The sequence below is a fragment of the Ictalurus furcatus genome, chromosome 17 (assembly GCF_023375685.1).
Source record: "Ictalurus furcatus strain D&B chromosome 17, Billie_1.0, whole genome shotgun sequence".
Lineage (NCBI taxonomy): Eukaryota > Metazoa > Chordata > Actinopteri > Siluriformes > Ictaluridae > Ictalurus > Ictalurus furcatus.
In genome coordinates this window covers 9126015-9145787 of record NC_071271.1, presented here as the reverse complement: position 1 = coordinate 9145787, position 19773 = coordinate 9126015, and the positions used below count along the sequence as shown (strand labels likewise).

At 41.8% G+C, this 19773-nt stretch overlaps 1 protein-coding gene across 2 annotated transcripts in view; it reads left to right on the top strand.

The window, feature by feature from the left end:
- The window catches only part of sik2b (salt-inducible kinase 2b), a 62745-nt gene that overhangs the window by 26368 nt on the left and 16604 nt on the right, over positions 1-19773 (top strand). For both annotated transcript variants that reach the window (XM_053647262.1, XM_053647261.1), the window contains exons 4-7: positions 1772-1933; positions 7526-7650; positions 9060-9183; positions 17934-18160. In XM_053647262.1, the coding sequence (XP_053503237.1) occupies positions 1772-1933; positions 7526-7650; positions 9060-9183; positions 17934-18160 (638 nt within the window). The remainder of the gene's footprint in view (positions 1-1771; positions 1934-7525; positions 7651-9059; positions 9184-17933; positions 18161-19773) is intronic.

Below are 19773 nucleotides of genomic sequence, written 5' to 3'. Positions count from 1 at the left end.
CAAGCTGCTTGGAATTGACAGAAAGACAGAAGCCCTTTCTTAGAAAGTCTTCCCCAAGTATTAGTTGAATTGCAGTTTGATCATTTCATATCAGCCTGGTCAGCCTGGTCAGATCAGCCCAGAGTCAGACTTTTTTGGTCATGCACATCATCAGCATGTTTGGCAACAAAAAGGGGACTATAGACAAGGAAAATAACACGATACCCACCGTAAGATATGGAGATGGATCATTGACGCTTTGGGGCTGTTTTGGTTCGGGAGTTCTCGGGAGTACTTCAAAACATTTTGCGTTTTGTAAATAAAAAGCATGTTTAAATACGTTTGAGCTTGAAAGATCACTTTTTGATTTTTATTTACCTTTGGTGGCAGACCATCCGATTTCTATTTGAGCAATAGTAGAAGAATAGATAGGCTTAAAGTAAATTAAAGTAAATTACACTTAATATTTGGTTGCATATCCCTTGCTTGCAATAACTGCATCAAGCCGGCGGCCCACTGGCCTCGCCAAACTGTTTCATTTGTGATGTTTTTCACAGACTTGTAATTCAGCTTCTTTCAGTTGTTGTTTGTTTTTTTTTGGGGGGGTCGGGGGGGGGGTTCTCCCTTCAGTCTCATCTTCAGGAGGTGAAATGCTGCTCAACTAGATTAAATTCTGGTGATTGACTAGGCCAGTCTAAAACCTTCCACTTTTTCCCTCCTGATGAAGTCCTTTGTTGTGTTGTGTGAATTTTTTGGGGGGTCATTGTCTTGCTGCATGATTATGTTCCTCCAAGTTAGATTGGATGCATTTCTCTGTAAATTGAAAGACAGATTATTTTTTATAAACTTCTGAATTCATTCTGCTGCTACCATCATGAGTTACATCATCAATAAAGATTAGTGAGCCTGTTCCAGAAGCAGCCATGCAAGCCCAAGCCATGACACTGCCTCCACCATGCTTGTCCAATGAGCTTGTACATTTTGGATCGTGAGCAGATCCTTTTTTTCTCCACACTTTGGCCTTCCCTTCACTTTGGTAGAGGTTCCAGAACTTTTGTCAATTCCAATCTAGCTTTCAGATTCTTACCGCTGATGAGTGGTTTGCATCTTGTAATATGGCCTCTATATTTCTGCTTTCAAAGTCTTCTTCAAATGGTGATTGTGATACCTTCACCCCTGCCATGTGAAGGATGTTGATGTCATTGACTTTTTTTGGGTTTTTCTTCACAACTTTCACAATGTTTCTTTCATCAACTGCTGTTGTTTTCCTTGTCTGACCTGTTCCCTGCCTGGTCGCTAGTATATCAGTGGTTTCTTTCTTTTTCAGGACATTCCAAATTGTTGTATTGGCTATTCCCGATGTTTGTGCAATAGCTCTGAATGATTTTCTCTTTTTTCTCAGTTTCAGAATGGCTTTCTTTTCCCCATAGACAGCTCTCTGATTTTCATGTTGGTTTATCCTTTTTAACAACAAATGTGTCTTCACGATTAGACATTCAGAGCTATTAACTGTTTAAACAATCAATCTAACAGGGCACACCTGGGCAACAAGAAACACCTGGTAATCACAATTTCCAATATTTCGATCACTTGAAAAATGGGCAGGGTCAATTTCTAACATGTTAACAATGTGAAATTCTGATCAATTGTCTCATATTCATATTTTGATCTCAAACCCAAATGTCTTCGGTGTATAGCAAAAACAATAGAGTTGGCCTTTCTGTTCTAATTCTTTTGGAAGGGACTGTATATTATGTGCTTTCGAGATTTAATCCTCACTTCTATCTTACAGACTATTTGGCCAAACACGGACGGCTGAGTGAGCCCGAAGCCCGTCGCAAGTTCTGGCAGATTCTATCAGCAGTGGAATATTGCCACAACCGCCATGTTGTACACCGGGACCTGAAAGCTGAGAACCTGCTTCTGGATGGACACATGAACATCAAGATCGCAGGTAAAACAGGACCATTGAATTTTCAGAAGCAGGCAACCAATGACTAGAAGTAAGCACTAGACCTGCACAGATTTATTCTATTATTTATTTTAAGTCCAGACCTTACAATAAATCAGGTTCTTAATTGGAAATAACGGTGCACACTAGCTATAAGTAGAATACAATAATTCTACTTATTAGAATGAATAAGTAATACAACGTGATGGGGTTTGCTGTTATACGAATATAATCCTATAATGATTGGGTGGTCTCATACCAAACGGAATTACTGTGACCACTCTGTTGTTGATTATTTTCCAATAAGAGTTACAGCCGGCATTACTGTCGGACCAATCATGAAAGACCTTCTGACCAATCATAGTCAAGAAGTTAACAGCACTGTGTTATAAAGTAAATACTAATAAATAAATTTTTACGACCAAGCTTCATCATGAAACTTAATTTTAGTCCAAGAAAGTTGATGTGTAAAGCTCAGTGTAATTTCATGACAGTGTGGAAGAGTAATTCTCTGATCGTTGCACACCCTTGTGTACAGTATTCCATAGTCATGGTCATGTCATCCTCCTTCGCCTATGATGTATGTCCGTGGGCGCTTTAAAACCGAGCCCTTCTCTGATTATAATTGTGCCTCTGACTTCATCCTCGGCAGTGTATCCAGTGACTTCAGCGGTTCTCCAATCCTTTCTGGCCCAGTGTTTTAATTCCTCCAGGAACACTGCTTACAGTAAACACATGCTGCTGTTATTAATACAGATGATGATGCAAAATGATATGTGTGGAAGGAGATAATGACACTATAGGGGCGCTTAAACACACACGGGCCAGACGCGTCTGGTTCCTGGTAGTGACTTTAACAAGAGCCAGATTCAAGTGAAATGATACTAGTGAGATACATCCCTGCAAAATGAGGAAAGTGGGGCTTGATTTGATCTGACTCGGGTTCAGCCTGATGAGTAGGTGTGCTTTGATTAGGAAGTGGAGCTCCAAGAAATGGATCTGATATTCTGGAGGTAATGAAGTCAGCAGGCTGTAACGGGCACATCCTGTGCCGACCAGACGGATACAGACGGGCATCCACAAACAGTATTTCCTCTGGGCTACATGGTATTCGAGGCCTCCAGTCCAGCTCGGTTTCTGTTACCAGAATGACAGCTACACGAACGATCCAGCCAAGTATCCAATAAGTCTGACTTGCAAGTCTGGTCTATTTCTAGAGGGCAAAAACCGTCTGCTTTCACAGATTGCAACCTTTAGGATTCTGAAGCTCGTAGCCAAAAACATAATAGTTGTGTGAGAAGAGCATCTGAGGCAAAGACTAATAGTACAGTGGTCATTCTGCCAGGCATCCCCAAAGGTGCCGTCTTGTTTGGCACTCTATTTGATGCTCTGGCAAACCTTCAGAAGCCACATAGATCTGCAGGCTCTCAGAGAAAGGTCATAGTTTTAGCGTAGCCTTTTATCTGCAGCGCGAAAGAGCAACATTTCTATATGTGGAGCTCAGGGAGAGTTCAAAATTAGCACTGGACACTCAAAGTGGTCAGCCATATGCATTTACGCCGTCCCATCAAAGTGTGAAACAGATGTGCCCCAGGTTGCCTCATCTGTTTTCCCAGGATCAATTACAGGTTTGGTCATCTTCTTAAGCAAACATGAAGGAGTGGAAGACACGTCATGGACATCAGACACTTGTGAAAGAGCAGAAAGAGCATGTCATGACTGAATCCCCGGAGACTTGCGCAAGGCTGTTGTACTCACGCTATGATAGCCGTTGTGAACCCAGTGTACATTTGGGTCCACAGGAGGGTTCCATTATGAAAGAGCTTGCTGACCTCTGTCCGAGCTTTTGTTAGCACACCAATCAAGCTAGCTGTTATGTGCTTCTGCTTTAATAAGAGCTGCAGCCAAAGGGCTGGATAATAATGAGTGCTTGCAGTATGGAGCACCGAGGGACTCACCTCTGCAGTGTCAGCAGGGGCGGCATTGACGTCAATCTCTACTGCTCGGCATTCGGCTTGTAAAGTGGGTCAGCTCTTCTCAGGAGTCTTCACTGTCCCTGCTTCACACATCTCAGATGTTTTTTCCTTCCACCTCCCCTTCATACCTCTCACCTCCCATTTTGTATTAATCCCTCCATCATTTTGTCTCCTGGCCTCAGTCTCTTTTCCCATTACTCACAGGAATTGAGACAAAATTGCATCACTGACATGCCATTCATCTTTTGACCTCCTCTGATTGAATCTACTTTTATAAATCATGCATCCTTCACGGAGCAGAGTGAAGCTGAAGCTAGTCCTGTGTGCAGTTTAACAGATCGTACATCAAAACTGTCTTTGTGCAGCTCTGATAGGGTAAATAAGCAGTCAGCACGTCCACGTTCAATGTTTATCCCGGAACAAATTAAATCCGCATGAATCTATTCGATGCGGAAAACTCTGCTGCATGAGAAACAAGAGGCCACCGATTAGGAAATCATTACAGAGCACTGAATACATCAGTGGTTTGGTGGGTGAGATGTTATAGACATGGTATAGACATCTTCAAACTACTTTCCACGCACCATATCTGTGATTACCATGGAGAGAAATTGAGACACCTCCCGTACTAAGAAAATATCTGAAAAGCCATTTCTTCAAAACTCAAGAGCAGTTGTTGGGGCAGCCAGTAATCTGTAACTCTTTCATGAATTCTTGAGGTAAAGGCATTTGTAAATTAAACTCTTAATTCGTCCTTTGAAAGATGGGGCTAGTTTTTCCATCACAAGGAATTTTTGGTTCTATATGACCAAAGTACACACGTAAACACAGAAGTTCTTCAGTTTCTGTCTGATTGTGTTTGAAAAAATTTTCTATATTGCTCCATCGTTGGAAAGTTGGCATCTACTCATTTCTGTCTCATCTTAAGACCGTTATTGTTAATGTAAGTGGTGGTAGATTAGAATTTTAAATGCCTGTTGACTGACTTGAACAACTTCCATTATGACATGAGTTTCAAGTAAATAGGGCTTCCAGGTTGTTGTTTTTTTACTATAGGGAAATTTGTCAAAATTCTCTCTGCGGTAATCACATACACTATACCGATGCATATTAAGATTAAGTTGATAACACGCCAAAAGTATTAACCTGTCATGAATTCCCCCTCTCAAAACAAAACGGCTTGTCATGAATTCCACTTCTCAAAACAGAAACGAGGTGAAATCAGTGCTCATCATGCTGGGGAATGCACCCTGGGCATTTGTGTTAAGGTTAAGCCTCGTGCCTTGTTTCTACAGGGTGTCCCATAAGTCTCCATACACAGGGGACTGTGTTTGCCAACACCATGTCGGTTTGTGCTTTCGAAAGTGGATGTTCGTGGACGTCTACTTCTCGGGTGCTCTGCAACACTTCCAGTCTTTTTGAGTTTGTTAATAAGTTTGGCAACAGTGTCATGTGTGTGTGATGTGTTGCCATGTTTCCTGTTAAAGTCCATCGCAACCTTGTGACAGCTTCCCGATCCAGCCGTAGGAATGATTTCAATACGTTCTTCTTTTGTCAAAAGGCTCTTTTGCGAAAAGGCTATCTGAAAAAAAATTTGATATAATCTAACAAGTCTTTATTAATCACATATACATTAGAGCACAGTGAAATTCTTTTCTTCACATACCCCAGCATGTTAGGAGGTTGGGGTCAGAGCACAGGGCCAGCCATGATACAGTGCCGGTGGAGCAGAGAGGGTTAAGGGCCTGGCTCAAGGGCCCAACAGTGGCAGCTTGGCAGTAACTTCTTACTAGTACTAGACCTTCTGATCAGTAACCCAGAGCCTTAACCACCAAGCCATCACTGTCCTGTGGTGTATGCTTTTGCTAAACATTTGGAAGACATTTTGCTAAAAAGTGTTACCCCTGTGTATTCTTTGCTTCCTGGTTGTGACCTTTGCTCGTGTTTGGGTTATACTGGTTTAATTCAGTCTGGCTGTGATTGGACTCTCACTATGGACAATGACAATGATTTTTGGATCGCTTTTAAAAAAAACAGCACACTGTGTCTATGTGCTCATACCCTGCCTTCACTAAACACATGGTACATAACCGTTTATATTTCTGATTCTGATTGTGCTGCACAGACTTATGGGTAAGCTAATGTTATTTGTTTATTTTTGGATTACTTTTATTAATGAGACAATAATATAATCACGCCAAAACAAATGCCACCGATTTCAAACACAATACACTATTCAGTTTATGGTTCTCCAGTGTTGTACTACCGTGTGAAGCACTCAGGTTTTCTGGGATGGTATGATGAAGCATTCTCTTGGTGATGATTGGTTTACGAATTCTATGAGTTGGGCTTGGCACCAGGTTGTTGTAAAACATCATCTGCGCTGCTTCACCTTCTGCAACAAAACTGTTTCAGATTCTTCTTATCAAGGCAGCTTTTTGTGTTTGGGTTACCTTGTGTAACTCATTAGAATAACTGTGCTCGTGGATTTTTGTGTTGTTATTGTATTACACTTTCAGGTCGATCCAGTGTCCTGTGGTGACACTATAGGAATTTTACTTTGCGGAGGGGTGGGGAATTTGATTAGACTTTGCTCTGTTTGCATGCCATATTTGGCGACCTTGCCCCATTGTTCTGCCATGAACAGACTCTCTATCTAATCTGTAAGCACTTTGCCCAGTGTGTCTGACCGTATAAAAGAAGAAAGGAAAAAAAAAAACCTGGCTGCTTTTCTGTGACTTTACTGTACCAGCTTCCAGTCTGACTGCTCATGCAGCTGATAGAACATTCAGGCTTGTTTTGTAGTCTAGAGTGTACTGTTATCGAGATGTTAGATACTGATATACCAGCTGAGTGTGGTGTGGCACATGCTTGGCAGTTATCATGGGATAAAGCAGCCGGATCGAGTGGCTTTATGTAATCAGGGCGGCTTCTGTTACGTGCCGCTATAGCATGTTGTCTGTTTTTTGCCTCAAGTCAGTGCTGTAAGAAAGATCAAAGTTTGTGAAATAAAATCGGGTTTGTTCTTAGTTGTTCGCATACTTGTAAGGCTGCTTAACGATCTCGATTTGTGTTCTTATTACGGGTCATAACTTAGCCCAGGATGTTAATGACAACCTTAATGACAAAAATGGAGATTTACACTTAATCATGATGGCCCCAAGCTCTGATCGTGGAGACAAGGGAACTGTAATGACATCAGAGATGATTCATTATGCTCTGCAGCTCAGATTGAAAAACCTCAGGACCTTCTCTCGGTGCATTTGTCCTGCACTTGGTGCTGAAAGCCAAAGACACCGTCTCGCACCGGGGAATGAGGGTTAATGTGCATATGTCTCGCTGTAATTATCTCTCCCATCTCCTCATGACCTGATTCACACACATACATACACACAAATGCTGCTGTAAATTCAGGCTTCTGTCAGTCAGTGTGTGCTTCCTGTGAGTCAGGCTTCTAATCCCCTTCTGATTTGCGCGCCACTGTTGGAGAGAAACAGTCTCGCTCTTCTCACTCATCTCCTTTCCACCAGTCCACCCCCTCATCCAAAACAGAGCAATCTGTCATGTTTATCATCTATCCCTTCACTCGTATCTTGCCGTTCTCTCTGTCTCTCTACAGATTTTGGCTTTGCAAACTTCTTCCAGCCAGGAAAGCCTTTGGCCACGTGGTGCGGCAGCCCACCGTACGCCGCCCCTGAAGTGTTTGAAGGACAGCAATACGAAGGGCCACAGCTGGACATCTGGGTAAGCATTCTGTGGCTTCAAAAAAGAACCAGCAATTCAACAGGAAATAGCCCAGTGATGAAATCATGTTCGAGATATTACATCAGTAAATTCCTTTACAGGTTAAAAAAAAAAGTTTAAAAAATGTTTGAAAAGGATGTAAGCAAGTAGAATGCCACTTTTCAAATGGATTTCCTTTGGGGAAAAAAAGACAGGCATATGGTTTAATAAGTGAAAACAAATGTGGTGCTGTTGCTTGCGAACCACGAAGCATGAGCCACAGTGAGTGTGTTATTGTTCTGTTATGGTGATGAGAACACATAAATCATCACATGGGTGCCAATACTTATCCACTCTACCTTTGGGACTATGAAACCTGTAAGATGATGTTACACCACAAAAGTAACAGTATGAACTCTTTTATATCGCACCTCCGGTGTTGGGGGTTCGATTACTCCCTCCACCCTTTGTGCGTAGAGTTTGCATGTTCTCCCCGTGTTTTGGGGGTTTCCTCATGATACTCCGGTTTCTTCCCCCAGTCAAAAAGAAACACATTGTAGGCTGTTTGGCATTCCTAAAATTGTCCATAGTGTGTGAATGGGTGAGCGATTGTGCCTTGCGATGGGTTGGCACCCCGTCCAGGGTGTCCCCTGCCTTGTGCCCCCGCGTGCCCTGGGATAGGCTCCAGGCTTCCCGCGACCCTGTGTAGGAAACACAGTACATAAAATGAATCGATATTATGACCGTCACAAGACTACTACTGAACATTGCTGCTGGTTAGTGGATAGACAGTGCTTTTCAGATGCGTTTTATTTTCAAAACAAAGGCTATCTGACTCAAGTGATAATCGTTATTTGTGTATTTGAGCAATCAGTGGGCTGTACTGCTTATAGCTCCGCCCCCATCCGGCCCGTTCAATACGTTTGGCACCCGGGCAAGATAGGTAATCTGGCTGAAAGTGACTGGAGAACAGAAATAAGTTACTTTGGTTTAAACATTTCACACTGTCCTATAAAACACACTTTGATGGTATGACTTCCTGCTGAGAATAAACACAAAACATTTTCTGCTGTGTGTTTTATTCTGAGGAGCATTTCCATATTCGGTGTAGCACCACCGCTTCAATTACGTTCGAAGTGTCCCTGCAAAGTATTACAAAGTATCCCATTTACTTAGATGACACCAGAGCGGTTAATTAGTCATCTGACAGGCTGTTTGCGCGACCTCTTGAACTCGTCTGACGTCAGTGTGTAAACCAAACAGCCTGTTCAGTGCATGAGAGATAGAGAGAGGAGTCATGTGACAGCACCTGCACCTTGACACGTAATGCATGGTGTATATCTGCTGAGTTATCCGGTTATGCACTGTTAACGATTTTACTGTGTGTGTGCGTGTGTGTGTGTGTGTGTGTGTGTGTGTGTGTGTTGCAGAGCTTGGGGGTGGTCCTTTATGTGTTGGTGTGTGGAGCCCTGCCTTTTGACGGTCCCTCCCTACCTGTGTTAAGGCAGCGCGTGTTAGAGGGCCGCTTCCGAATCCCATACTTCATGACTGAAGGTGAGCAAGTTTGAGTTTCTGTAATGAGTTTCTTTTTGCTGCCTGACTCAAAGACAAGGCAAATGGGAACAAAAAAAGAAATTGAAAACCTGGCCCTGAAATTGAATATAGCAAGTTAGCGAATTCCACGAGTGTGTTCACCCTGCAATTGAATCCCATTCAAGTGTTTTACACAATCAACCTAGCGCGAGTCCACACACCAGCTGCTTCCTGGATGGGTTCTTGCGTGTACATATGGGCGGAGCTCCAGCCCCCACACCTCCTCTCAGTCGAGCAATTTGAGCTGTTTTCCGAATGCAAAGGGAAGAACATTGTGTGCTTTTACTTTACATTTCCTCCCTGCATGTCCTCATCGCACAGGACTGCATCCCCACAGAGCAAGCACATTCCATCTCTCTCTCTCACCCACACACACACACACACACACATGCACACTGTTCCTCTAGTGCAGACTGAACTACACATTCACTCAGCACATCCGGAGGATCGTTTCCAGGAATGTTATAAGTATGTATAAGTTCAAAAAGCTCCAGATGTAAAATTGTATTTGCAGTATTACTTTTCAATGTAATCAGTATTTCAGCTTTAAACTCTATCCATCGCCTCTGCTGGGACATTTCCCTGTGTCGAGGACGGAAAATATGTTTACTTGAAAAACACTAAATGTCTTCTTGTTTTATATATATATATATATATATTTATTTATTTATTTATTTATTTATATTATATTATATATTATATATTACAGTTCATATAATAATAATTGGAAAATAACAAAACATCAGTTCAAACATTTTCATCCCCCTTTCTGAATGTGATATAAATATTCTGTAATGAGTTCATATCCCATAATTCTTAACATATCTGTTCTATTTTCAAATTAAATGAATTCAGAATTCTATAATGCAAGTTCTAAACTATAACCATTACAATCTAAAAATAAAGCTCGCAGGTCGACACCTTTAGATGAATAGAAATGTAAAGATTTAGAAAAACAAAAATTCCTTCTCCCTTTAAAAGCTTATTGACTGCTCCAACAACTGGACTTCCAAGATAAGCTAGTTTTGAGTAAACAGGCTTTTTTCTTCTTCTTCTTGTCTTCTCATAAAGTGTACAAAGAAATGTGTTCTCTGTGATAATCACACACATGCTACAGATTCAGGAAATTAGCCTGAAAACAACACTGGTGTATTCCTCTAATCTCTATCCAGGCCGCTCTCCTAAAGGGCTCGTTATACTATATCAGAACGCCCTTTGGAAAACCGTGAGCACTCACAGTCTTTCAGAACGGTAAGACAACCTTCGCTGTCCATCAAACAGAGGAGGCGGGTGTAATACACGTGAATGAAATTTTATTGTATGAGCAAAGAAAATGCCAGTGGTTTGACCGAGATGGGGCTGTTGCTGTTTTTATTCCAGCTTCATATGAGAAAGATTATACTGAGTTGCACGGTCTAATGGAAAACATAATCGGAGGCTTTTGAACTTTTCTCAGCACTTGATTTAAAGCAGAATGCTCGTATGACTTTTTTCTTCCAGCTTGTCTCCTATTACGATGTAAACTTAAATGGGCACCTTCATTTTAAAATGTACTTATCTGTTAGGTCTAAACACTGATTCCATATAAACAGCTGTACTGCACTGACTCAAAAGAGAAAAGCAGCTCAGACTAACTCAAGCTCAACTAACTAAGGAATAAAACACGACAGGGTGCATTGAAATTTATACCACAGGTCAGTTGAATTCTCAAATCTGATTGGTCAGAAGGTGAGCTTTGTTTTTTGTATAACAGCAGGGCTTGGACAGTAGTTCCAGCTGTAACATGAACTATAGGTTAATATTAATATGCCTGTTCTAATATATTGATTCTAGAGTAACAGCTCGGGGGGGGGGGGGCACGGTGGCTTAGACGTTAGCACATTTGAGTTGAGTCGAGTTGGGGGTTCAAATCCCCCCTCTTCCCACGTGTGCACGAAGTTGCAGACGCTGGTGAGGGAAATACTTTTTATCGTGGCTATATAATTCAAGTGAGAACAGGAAGTAACTTGTGTCCTGCAGATGTTCAACAACATTAATTCTAACTATAAACCGTTAAAAAGCATGATGTGTCGTTCATGAATAAATGAAATGTTGCACATCGCTGTGGTATAAGCGAAATAACACTTCAGACCATGCTGCTATATGAAACTAGTACATTTTCATATAACAGCACAGTCTGTTGCGTGTTATTTCTTACATAGTCAACAATGGAGTGGTGCGATGTCGTCTGAAGTGAAGCAGATTTAACGTTACCATCCCAAAGTTGATTATTTTCCAATAATATGTTCCAATAATTTTCCAACAGCATGTCCTGAAGTGTTTTCCATCCAGTCATCCATTTTCCATACTGCTTATCCTACATAGGGAGCCTGGAGCCTATCCCAGGGAACTCGGGGCACAAGGCAGGGGGCACCCTGCAAACCAGCAGGGCACAATCTCACGCATTCACACACTACGGACAATTTAGGAGTGCCAATCAATCTACAGCATATGTCTTTGGACTGGAGGAGGAAACCAGAGTACCCAGAGAGGGGGAACATGCAAACTCCACACACACTCAGGGCAGAGGCAGGATTCGAACCCCCAACCCTGGAGATGCAAGGCAAACGTGATAACCTCTAAGCCTCCATGCCCCCCTCCTGAAGTCTTTTTTCTTCTTATACTACAGTATAATTACATTTAATTTCTTCAAATGTCTTCAAGACATGTTAGTTATTGTTATCACTTAGACTTGAACATACTGTATAAAAACAATTGTTCCATCACTCACCTCTCAAAAGAAATTCAGGCGTCAGTTGACTATAAAATGGCACCTGTAAACCACGTCATCAGCCTCTATTATCTAAGTGAAGACACGATTCACAGGCATGCCCCATATGACAAAGCTATGCAACGTTGATTATTTTCCAATAACAGCATATCCTGAAGTGTTTTCTATCCATCCAGCTTCCATACTGCTTATCCTACATAGAGACTTTGTCTCTGAATGTTGCAATGTGCTGACACTGGAGACTCCTTCCCAAAATCTCCTCAAAGAAAACATCACAATATCAACAGTTACACACATTTGTAAATCTGTTTATGCGGAGCGTTTACAATACACGTCCTTGTGCATGTTGTTACGTTACAGTACAGGGTGCCCCAAAGGTCTCCACAGTGGAAATCAATACTTTTTAACAAAATAGTCTTGGTCTTCCAAAATTTTTCATACTTGGTTTATATCATATAGTTTTTTCCAGATAGCGTTTAAGAATGGCAAAAGAAGAACGTATTGAAATCATTTTCATGGCTGGATCGGGAAGCTGTCGCAAGGTTGCGATGGACTTTAACAGGAAATATGGCGAGCACATCACACACAACACTCATCACTTTTACATGGACAGCAATAATCTAATTATTGACCTTATTCTGAGTAAGACAATATTGTGATTAAGGTGTTTACATTAGTTGCTTTTAGAATATTCCTTTCATGTAACCATTTTACGTTATAGAACATAGATCGACTAACGTCACACATCATTACGTCCCCACGCCATGCCGTCCAACGTTCCCTCCAGAATTTGACGTATCGACACACAGTTCGTCTTCGTTATGGTACCGTATACAGTTTTGGGTGTTTTTATTTTTAATTTTACGAAAGCTTCAAGTGCAGTTAATTGTCATGCTGTACGTGCAAATAGACGACTGCTTGAAGCCATGGGCTGCATCCCAAACTGCATATTATATAGTACTATATAGTACCCTACTATATAGTAGCCAAAATACGTCTATTTCGCCTACTATATACATGTATTTCACCTACTATATAGTAGGTAAGTACACGGTTTGGGACGCAACCGTGCTCTCTTGTTTGCCGTCAAACGGTTGAGCAGTGCCGTTTGTGTATGTGTCCTGTTGCAAAATGCGGTGAAAACTCTCACACAACGTTAATAGTGTGATTAAGTTGTTTACATGTCTATAATGCACATCGATAATGCGACTAAAACAGGAATACTCCACATGTCTTAATTCAATTTGTGTTTACTTCGAGTATGACTTTAATCGGATTAAGGTAATAAAAAATTCCTTTTTACATGGTAGTTTCTTAATCAGAGTATTGTCTTAATCGGGTTAATATCGGATTATTGTTGTCCATGTAAACGTTCTGATTGTTGCAAAACTTATTAACAAATTCAAAAAGACTGGAACTGAACCAAGAACCCAGAAGTAAACATCCACGACCATCCAAAATGGTGCAACCAAAGTAGTGCTGGCCTACATAGTTCCCTATATATGGAGACTTTTTGGACACCCTGTAGAAACTAGTGCATTTATATAAAACTCTGATTTGCTCTCACTGCCATCAGAGCTGCTGTTGTAGAACATTAATCAGCACCTTCTGATCAATCACGTTCAAGGATTTCAAGAGTGCTGTAGTATAAACTTGTTTAAATCATCCATCCATTCAAAAAAACTTCAAAAAGAATAGGTTATGAGATGATGTAGCGTTTGTCTCCGCTGCTCGGTCTGTAAAATATTCTTGGCTCTTAGAACCCGATTTGTTTAAAAAGAACAGTGAGTTGGCACTTCCAACTCACTGTGAGGAATGAAATTATACTGATGGATTTATTACAGCCAATACTTTCTATCATAAGTGTGTTTGAGGGCAGGGTGCGAGACATGCAGTCGGGCCTCCCAGCCGTTTCCAGTTCACATTTATTCACTACCAGTCAATCACGGTGGACGTAGGTGGGCAATTCAGAAGCTGCCATGGCATCCAAAATGCCTTTCCAACGCTAAAAAGGCACTGGAGACCTGTCCGGATGTAAAGTGTCCCTAAGTAAAGAGAAAGGGACTATGAGTGAGTTTTGGATTTTTAAGCACCGGGTCATTCAGTGTTAAAGTAAAGTACCATGTGTCGAAGCTTAGTGACTCATAAAGTGGAGTGGACAAGAGATGTACTTGAGAAAGCACAGAACAAATTAACCCCTTCACTTTGCCAACTCATCAGATTCACGAGTCACACGCAAACAATGACACACAAAGGTCTCCTGGATGAGATAACGTGGAACACATCCATCCAGCTTTGTCTGGCTCCTCTACAAAGCAGAGTTTGTGAGCCTTTTTTTCCCCAGCTGCTCTTCACATAGACTGCATATTCCAGTGACAGTACATGCTGTCACTGCTCCTGTGTGTAGCTACACTGCCTACTTCATACATATAACTGTGTCCTTATTATCGCTGTCCTACAGGACACTTACTGTTCTAGGCCTTTCCACTCTCTTCTTCTTGTTATATGCTCCTTTTTGGTGTCTTTCTATCTTGTTCTAAATTGCACTGTGAGAATTTTCTATCTGTCAAAGAAACAGAAAGGATGAGGAAATCAGCGCTGTCACTGGTGTCTCTTTTTATTGCACTAATAAAGTCAGCAGTGTGGATTGATTTTAGTTTTTATAAGCCCCAGCAGTAGGGATATAAAACTGTTATTGATGCCAGACATGATAAAAACACTTTTTTTTTCAACCATATTGCTTTCTCCTTTATGAGTGATTATCACAGACAATAATTTCCCAGAACTTAGAGATGAACAGATAATCTGTTTATTCTATGGACAGTTGAATTCAGTCAATACAGATTTAAAATGCATGGTTATATAACTCAAATCGAAACTTACCAACAATAATGTCTAATATTAAAGTTATTAGGAGGAAACATGAAAGTCTTACCAAAGCTGATCTGTAGTTTTGCTCAACATTCCAACACTGAATCAACACAGTAAAAAAAAAACAACAATATAGCAACACAGTTGTTTTTTCTGTGTTATCGGTGCATGACCCACACATTTACACCAATCAGTAATAACATTAAAACCACTGGCGCCCTGCCACACTGCAAAAATTGTTCAGGAATGGTTTGAGGAACATGACAGCAAGTTTAGGGTGTTGAATTGGCCTCCAAATTCCCCAGATTTCAATCCGTTCGAGCATCTGTGGGATGTGTGGAACAAACAAGTCCGAGCAATGGAGGCTCCACCTCGCACCTTACAGGACTTAAAGGATCTGCTGCTAACGTCTTGGTGCCAGATACCACAGTACACCTTCAGAGCTCTTATGGAGTCCATGCCTCGACAGGTCAGAGCTGTTTTGGCAGCACAAGGGGGACATACACAATATTGGCAGTTGGTTTTAATGCTGTGGCTGATCGGTGTACATTCATAACGCATGACCAGAAATTGTACAGGTTTATACACAACACTGAATTCTGTGATTTGTGGCTTTGCCATCGAAGCCGTGTAAGACCACCTCGGCGTTGGTTGGCGATGCCTATGCGGCAGAGGGTCTTGCTTGTGGGCTTACCAGGTAGACCTGCTGAACTGTGAGGGAGGCACAGAAGGCAAGTGTGGAGGCCCGCCAGGGGGGCCTTGTGGCCACAGTGGCAGCCTGCTAGTAGGCTGGATTTAAAATGATAATCAGTGCCAAAAAGGCAAAAAGAAGCGGTCCTGAGGGGCCGCAGAGGGAGGTGTCAGGGACGAGAGGTTGTTAGGGCAGTTAGCCCCTAGTACAGGGATGGCAAAGCTGTGTTGTCTCACTGAGTTGAGTAAAAGGAGGTATCCTGATACAAAAGTTCATATCCATGAAAACTACTATGTATTTTGTAAGGCCTGTAAGTTATTGTGAGATACCGTTGCACACATGTGTTGTATGGCTCCACACCAGGGAGGATTATGTTCGCGTCCCCTGTTCAGGGAGGCTCAACTAATTCTTCTCTGGCAGAGGGGAAGTTTTGTCAGTGAGTGCAATGTGGAGGCAGACATCCTGTCAAGGCAGAGGCTGAGGCCCGGGGATTGGAGGCTCCATCCACAAGTGGGTGAGTCCATATGGTGGAGGTTCGGCAGAGCAGAAGTGGTCGTGCTCGCTTCCGAGGAGACAACATGCTGCCTGCTGTGGTTCGCCCTCACTCCTCCTGCACCAAAAAAAACAAAGGTCAGGGCTGGATGTCCTGGTACACACGTGGCCTAGGTCACATCTGTACGCCTTTCCCCCGATTGCTCTACTCTCACAGGCTGTAGCAAGAGTTCGACCAAAATCGTACTACGTCTGCTGCTAGTAGCACCAGATTCGTCTGTCAGGTGTCATTTGAGTCAGCGTCAATTGAGTCAGCTTCAGAGAAGCTTCTGACTCTAAAGGTAGCACTTTTGTGGGCCCTGACATCTCTGTTGCCCCTTCCTGCCTTGACTTTGCTCCTGGATTAGCCAAGGCATCCATATATTCTAGGCTGGATTATTCCGATGTGCCTACATCTGTTGCCCAGCCAGTAGTGTTGCAGGCTTACTCCCCTCCTCCGTTCTTTACACCGGAATGAGGAAGATTGCACCTACTGTGACAAGTGAGGGCTCTTTGTACTTACAGTAGAGGTGATGCTGCATCAAAGCAGTGCATCTCTATTTGGATAGTGGCAGCAATCTCTATTGCTTATGAGGCATGCTGTCTCGCTTCGCCTCTGGGCATAGGGGCTCATTCCACAAGATCTGATGTCTCAAGCCAGAGGGTTGATTTATCACCCTCGGCCGGAACCATGGAAACTGTGAGTCTGGCCCCTGAGGCTCACCAGCTCATAGATTCTGGTCTCTCAACCGAGGTTGAAGAGACCATGTAAAACGCTAGAAACATCAGTGAGACCAAGTAAATTGTGCAATGGCTACAGTCCCGAAGTTCTTACAAGAACATTTCTCAGCAAGGTTGGCTCCTTCTACAATTACTGTCTACGTGGCTGCCATTTTGATCAGAGCCATTTGGAGCCTCTGTGACAGGCCATACCCTCAGTATGACAGAATGGGTATACTCGTTCCCACAGCATGAAGCTCATGCAATGTTGAGTTCCATTTGTAACTCTGTTCCCTGAGAAGGGAACGAGACGTTGCATAGCTTTATCGTATAGGGCATACCTGTGAATCGTGTTTTCGCTTAGATTATACAGTCTGATGACATTTTTTACAGGTGCCATTTTATAGTCGCACAATGCCTGAAATGTCACGTCACCTGACCACGGCAATTTTACACAGACTTCAGATACCGGTCACGCGCGAGAGCACTTCCCACAGCGTGAAGCTCACACAACATCTCAGGGAATAGAGTTACATGCATAACCCAGACACTTTCCAAGCTGCAGGTTTTTTTCTTAACTTCAAGAGACATGAAAAAGGATAACTGGTGAGGAAACTACTGTTTATAGCCACTATAATGTAAATGTTAATTGTAATTGTAACTTTAAGCAGATAAAACATATGACATGTCATTCTCTAATAAATAAAAGATTGTTGGCAAATACTGTAGCTGAGGTACTTTTTGGTGGTAACAGTAACTCCATCACTGATTATTTTCCTATAGAAGCATGCCTCACAGTGTTTTATTCATTAATTAAAGCTTAATTCATAATAGCTTTCATGTAGAATTCATGAAATCATTCTACAGAAAATATGTCTGAACATTTACTGATGCCCAGTCAATAATTATTTCAAAGCAAACAGCTTCTTGGTTTTTTACCCAGTCCAGGGAAATGTGTTGAAATCACACTTGCACTACCGAAATTAGGTTAAAAATTGAGTATTTATTGAAGCTCTTTCTCTTAACTAATCGTACTGGGGCTTGTTGTATGTTTAATGTTCACAAACTCCTGTAAAACTGTATCATCAAAGATTTTGAATGTCACATTTTCTCCCACCTCCTTTTCAGACTGTGAGCATCTGATTAGGAGGATGCTGGTGTTGGACCCGTCCAAGCGGCTCTCGGTGGCTCAGATTAAGGAGCACAAGTGGATGGTGCTGGATGTTCCCGTACAGAGACCCCTTCTCTACCAGCAGTCCTGCACGGCCGAGGACGACATCGGACTGGGAGAGTACAGCGAGCAGGTGCTGCGGCTCATGCACAGCCTCGGCATCGACCAGCACAAGACTGTAGAGGTGAGAGACATGATCTAGACCAAGCAACCAATTGGTCAGACTAGAACAATGCCCAAGAAATTACGTCTAATTAAGCTCATAATAAATGTATTTATATAGTACATTATAATATCTCTGGTTTATATTATGTACAACAGCAAAGAGGAAGAACAGTATCTGGAAAGTATATAAAATAAAGCACAATGAGACACAAAATGTGTAAAAGAAAATCAAATTATGAAAACAAGTCAAAAAATAAGGTGGCAATGATTTATAAAAGCCAAGAACTACTTCTCTAACAGAGCTGCTGTTATCGAAAATTGCGCTCCTGACCACTTCTGAGTCCTGTTCAATCCCAGAATCTAATTTTTCAGAAGGTGTCGATTAATTTTCTATAACAATAAATCCGGCCGCCAGACAAATCGCAGTTACACATTCGCTCATTCTAATACGTTATTTTTTCTATAGTAACTCGGATGTCAGACTACGTAAGACTAATAATAAACGAATTACGCAACGTGTTGTTATCGTACAAAGCAAAACATATCATCATTTATACGGTAGCGTTTTCTGTAAGGAGAAATTCAATGAGCATTTGTGGAAGGATGTCCCTGGTATCAGTTTTTACTGTGGAACGGCCAGTAAATTATCCACCAGTGGAAATGTCTTCAGGATAGAGAATTTGTGGTATCCAGTGTCTTGCTCCTTTTTTAAAAAAAAATAATTTTGTCTTATTCATTTCGATAGAAATCAAGAGATGGTAGTGAGGGAATGACTATTTATAGCTGCTGTATTGTAAGTGATGTGAGCCAACTAATTTCTCGGACAATCCTCAACATTAAAAAAGCACGATGTGTTATTTGTCAGTAAATAAACATTTGTAATCATTGGCAGTTTGCGGTGGTGTAACAGGGACTTCAGAGTGTGTTGTTGTAAGAAACGTAACTCCATTTTGTTTTGCTGGGCTGCGTTACACCACCCTGTCATGCCTCTTTTTATTTTATTCCTTACATCGATGGAGCCTGACCAATATCAATAGTTTGTATGTTGCAAATATTCGGATAGTCTGGAGCAACACAAAGTGAAAGTTTACGACGTTTTTTTCATGTTTCATGTTTCATGCTAGGTATCAAACCTGCGAAAAGGAATTCAAGTAGATGTTCAAAGAAAGTTTTATCGTGAGTTTAATTGCACGGTTACCGAGGACCGATATTTTGTTGCAAGTTCTCAGTAGTTTTGTTGCTATCAGCTAGTTTAAGATAAGCTTAATTTAAGGCCAAATCATGCAGCATCACAGTGCAGCTGAAGGAGTTTGGAGGGGAGAGATAACTGTCCTTTTCCATAAACATGACCTGATGAATGCCCGTGATTGGCTAGTGTTTGACAGGGGAAAGAGGAAGGGCATATTTCCCATCCAGAGAGCAGGGCCAGTTTTGCTGTCTTGGACTCATGCCCAGTGACCTTGTCAGATTCAAGCACATGACCTCTCAACAATAGGCTGAATGCTTCAGCTGGTGCCAGGGGCCAAAGTGGTATTCTATAGGGATGAATTTCAGCACAGTTTGGTAATTGTCCTACTCAGCAACACCTCAGTAGATATGTTAGTGTATGGAAATCTCCAAATTGTGCTGATT